We start from the raw sequence: 3,720 nt of genomic DNA, 5'->3' as shown, positions 1-3,720 counted from the left end.
CCCGAATGGGGAAACTGAGGCACGAGCCCGACTCCCGCATTCCTCTCTCCCCACTTTAGGGGGAATTCACAGCTCCTCAAAACCTGCTTCCCCCGGCTGTGCCCGTGCGTGCCCCGGCGGTCACCGAACACCCCCAAAGGGGGGTCACCTGCTCTGTGAAACACCTGGGGGATGCAGGACCCCAGCGTCCCTCCGTGGTGGGGGCAGCTTGATCCACAAACCTGGGGAAAAAAATGGAGAAAGTCAGGGGGGATGGGACAGCGGGACTGGGGGGCACAGACTCAGGGACACAAGTGGGACCCTCGGGGACACAGACAGGACCCTCGGGGACACGGGGGACACGGCCCAGCTGAACCATCACCCCTCAAGTTGCACCAGAGAAGCCAAAAGGCTTAAAATTAACCCAAACCCCACAACCCTGCGCCAGGAGAGGAGGTTCAGCAGTCACCCCAATCCCACAGACACGACCCCCGGGCACCCAGCGTCCCCCCAGCCAAGCTGACCCCACGGCTCTGGGGGATGATGACTCCCTGCATCCATCCCTCACCCAAATCCTGGACCCTCAGCCTGGATCCGGCCCCTTCCTCAGCACAAACCACCCAGGGAGGCTTTTCCTGGCAGTCACGGCTTTGGGGTGAGCCCGGGATCACCCCGCGGGCTCAGAGTCCTGCGGGTGACAGGGCTGGGTCCTGCCAGGCAGGACGTCACCGACACCCGGCCCCGGGGTGGGGGACCTTGGGGTGGGGGCACCCCGGGGCCAGCACGCCCTGCCGAGGGGCGGGGGGCCCGGGGAGGCTGCAGAGGCGGTGGCTGTGCCAGGTGGTTGCGTCCCCCCCGTCCCTCCCCCGCTTTAACGAGAGGGCAAAGAGCAGGTGGGTGCGGTGCCACCAAGCCCTGTCCCCTGCCCGTGTCACCCTCCGCAGTCACGGCCCGAGCGGCGGAGCCAGCGATCGAGGTGAGCGGGGACACCCCGGGGCAGCGACCCCATCTCGGGCCTTGGGGGTTTGGCCTCGGCCGCTGGGTGACCCCCTCGGGGCTGGGATGGAGCAGGGGGATCGGGATAGAGGGACGGGGGGGTCCCGGTCCGGGGTGGGGGGAGGGGTGGCATGTCCCTCGGGTGTTTGGGGACACATTGGGGGTGACGCAGGGTCCGCACCCAGGATCCCACAGCAGGATCGAGACGCTCTTGCTGCTCCCGGCAGGATGGGAGACCCGTTCGGCGGCTGGACCCCGTCACGGTGAGCGGGTCCCCACCGAGGGACCCCCGAGGGCTGGGCGGGGGAGGGGGGCAGCGCTGTGAAGGTCCCTCTGTCCGTCCAGGAGCGAATATGACGACAGGACCCCTCTCCGACGTTCCAGCAGCTTCGTCCGCCTCACCGGGAAAAGCATCTACAGTGAGTGAGGGCTGCACCCCAAAAACCCCTCTAATCCCACCCCCCCCGACCGTGCCCAGCTTGTCCCTGTGGCCTCACCCCGTGTGTGCCCCCAGACCAGCGCAAGGAGTACGGGCACACCCTGCTCAGGCTCCACAACGATTTCCAGCACCACGTTGAGGTAGGAGCCCCCTCCAACTGCCCCGCGCCCCCCAGCCCTGCCAGGGGCCCCTGTGACACCGGCTGTCCCCCCAGCACCTGCTCACGATGCCCTTGGAGCGGGACCTCCGCAGTGCCCAGGATTGTCTGGGGCGCCTGAAGGACCTGGAGGAGCAGGGCCGGGTCTGGGGGCAGGATGTCATCCTGGCAGTCAAGGACCAGGAGCTGGTGCTGAGCGATGTAGAGAGCAAGGTACCCCCCGGCCAGGGCACCCCCAAAGCCCGGTACCCTCTGGCCATGGAACCCTCCGGTACCTGGTACCTGATTCCCGCTATTCCCCGAGCAAGGCACCCCCAAAACCCGGCACTCCTCAACCAGGGCACCCCAGGCCATCCCTGAACCCCGGTACCCCCTGGCCAGGGTATCCCCTGAATCCTGGGATCTCCTGCCTATGGGATCTCCCCAAATCCCAGTCCCCCTGGTCAGGTATCCCCAAAGCCCAGCACACCCCTCTGCCCCCCAACCCAGCAGCTCCTGTAGCCCTGGCACCCCCCAATGTGGGCACCCCCCCGGTCTGGCACCCCCAACCCTGCCCCACCCCCAGGCTCAGCCCCCCAAACTCTGCTATCCCCCTCCCACGCCACCCCCCCACCCCCATTAAACTTCACCCCACAGTCCCACTTGCACCCCTTTAACCCTTTCCTAGCCACTGGGGTGGGGGGACCGAGCACCCCGTTTTTCCCTTTCCAGGAGGAGCTGGAGGCTTTCCCGCTGGGAAGCGTGCAGGGATGCTCCGCCGGGCTGGACAACACGGTGCTGGCTGTCAGCGTCCAGGAGAGGATCCCACCGAGGACCAGCGTGCTGCTCTTCCAGTGCGAGCGGCTGGGGGTGAGCCCTGAGGGGGGAGGAATGGGGGGCAGCCCCCCGGAATGGGGCGCTGATGGCAGGGGGTCCGTGCCAGGCAGAGACGCTGAGGAGCAGCCTGGAGAAGGTGCTGAGGCAGAGGAAGGAGGAGCAGAGCGATCACTACGGGCACAGGTACGGGGGGAAGTGACTCTGAGACCCCTCCCTGGAGGCTGGGCAGACAAGTCTCGCTCCCCAGAGTTGTGATGGGTCTGCGATGGGGTCTCCACACTGCCCCAGTGTCCCCCAGAGAGTCCCTACCCTGCCTGTGGGCTCCTGAGGCTGAGGGGGGCCCTTTCGCCAGTGCCCCCGCTCCTGCCTCAGCTCCCCCTTCCTACCCCAGCCCATGAATCCATCCCCCACCCCACCCATGGGCTCAGCCTCCTTCCTACCCCTCCTCTTCCACTCCATCCCCAGGCCCAGTTCCCCCCTCCCACTCCTCATCCCGGTGGGCACAGACCCCCCGCCCCACCCATGAGCTCGGTGTCCCCTCGGTGTCCCCTCGTCCCTCGTTCCCCACCCTATTTCCCATCCCGGGCTCAGACCCGCTCTCCTCCTCCCTATCCATCCCTGTTTCCCCGGAGCAGCCCGGACACGCCACCGAGCCCGGCCCCCCCGTACCCGGCCCCGGAGCGCTGGGCAGAGCCCCCCCAGCCCGACCCCCAGGAGCCCCCCCAGCGCAGGCTGCTCTCCTCGGAGTACCGTGAGTGTCGGGCGGGGGAGGGAGGGACCGCATCGTGCCTCAGTTTCCCCGGGAGCAGGGGGTGACGCCGGGGACACTGTAGTGTCACCAGGTGCCCCGGACCCCCCGCAGATGCCGCGGAGCCGCCCCCCCGGTCAGGCTGTGCCCGAGGTGGAGAGAGATGTTGTAAGTGGCAGCCCCCCCGAGCCCTCCCCGGCTGCGGACCCCGCAGCTCCCCCCAGCACGCACCGTGCCCCTGCACCCACAGGAGATTCTCAACCACGTCCTGGGGGACCTGGAGCTCTTCATGGGCCGCCTGAAGATGGCCCTGGACTCGGCCAGCACGAAGAAGAAGCGGAAGAAGCCAGGTAGGAAGGGAGGGGGGTGTCCCTGGGGGGCTGCCTGGGGTTCTGGAGCCGCCAGGCCGGTGCCAGCCCCCAGCTCTGCCCCTCCAGCGCTGCCCCCGAAGGACGGGTACACGGATTTCTTCCAGAAGGTGAAATACGGCCTCAACCTCATGGTAGGTCCCGTTGGGCTGGATGGGAGCGGTTTGGGGTCGGGGGGGATGTGGGGAAGGGGCCTAAATGGGAAAGGGGGTCTGTG

At 67.8% G+C, this 3,720-nt stretch overlaps 1 protein-coding gene across 1 annotated transcript in view; it reads left to right on the top strand.

The window, feature by feature from the left end:
- Window positions 1-1,121: 1,121 nt before the first annotated feature.
- The window catches only part of EPS8L3 (EPS8 like 3), a 5,093-nt gene continuing 2,494 nt past the window's right edge, over window positions 1,122-3,720 (top strand). The window contains exons 1-10 of the mRNA XM_033519841.1: window positions 1,122-1,238; window positions 1,321-1,394; window positions 1,490-1,554; window positions 1,629-1,784; window positions 2,283-2,420; window positions 2,494-2,570; window positions 3,023-3,138; window positions 3,197-3,303; window positions 3,386-3,485; window positions 3,573-3,637. Of these exons, the coding sequence (XP_033375732.1) occupies window positions 1,204-1,238; window positions 1,321-1,394; window positions 1,490-1,554; window positions 1,629-1,784; window positions 2,283-2,420; window positions 2,494-2,570; window positions 3,023-3,138; window positions 3,197-3,303; window positions 3,386-3,485; window positions 3,573-3,637 (933 nt within the window). The 5' untranslated portion in view covers window positions 1,122-1,203. The remainder of the gene's footprint in view (window positions 1,239-1,320; window positions 1,395-1,489; window positions 1,555-1,628; window positions 1,785-2,282; window positions 2,421-2,493; window positions 2,571-3,022; window positions 3,139-3,196; window positions 3,304-3,385; window positions 3,486-3,572; window positions 3,638-3,720) is intronic.

Source organism: Parus major, chromosome 26, assembly GCF_001522545.3.
Source record: "Parus major isolate Abel chromosome 26, Parus_major1.1, whole genome shotgun sequence".
In the NCBI taxonomy this organism is placed as follows: domain Eukaryota; kingdom Metazoa; phylum Chordata; class Aves; order Passeriformes; family Paridae; genus Parus; species Parus major.
This window is presented reverse-complemented; position numbering and strand designations above follow the sequence as displayed.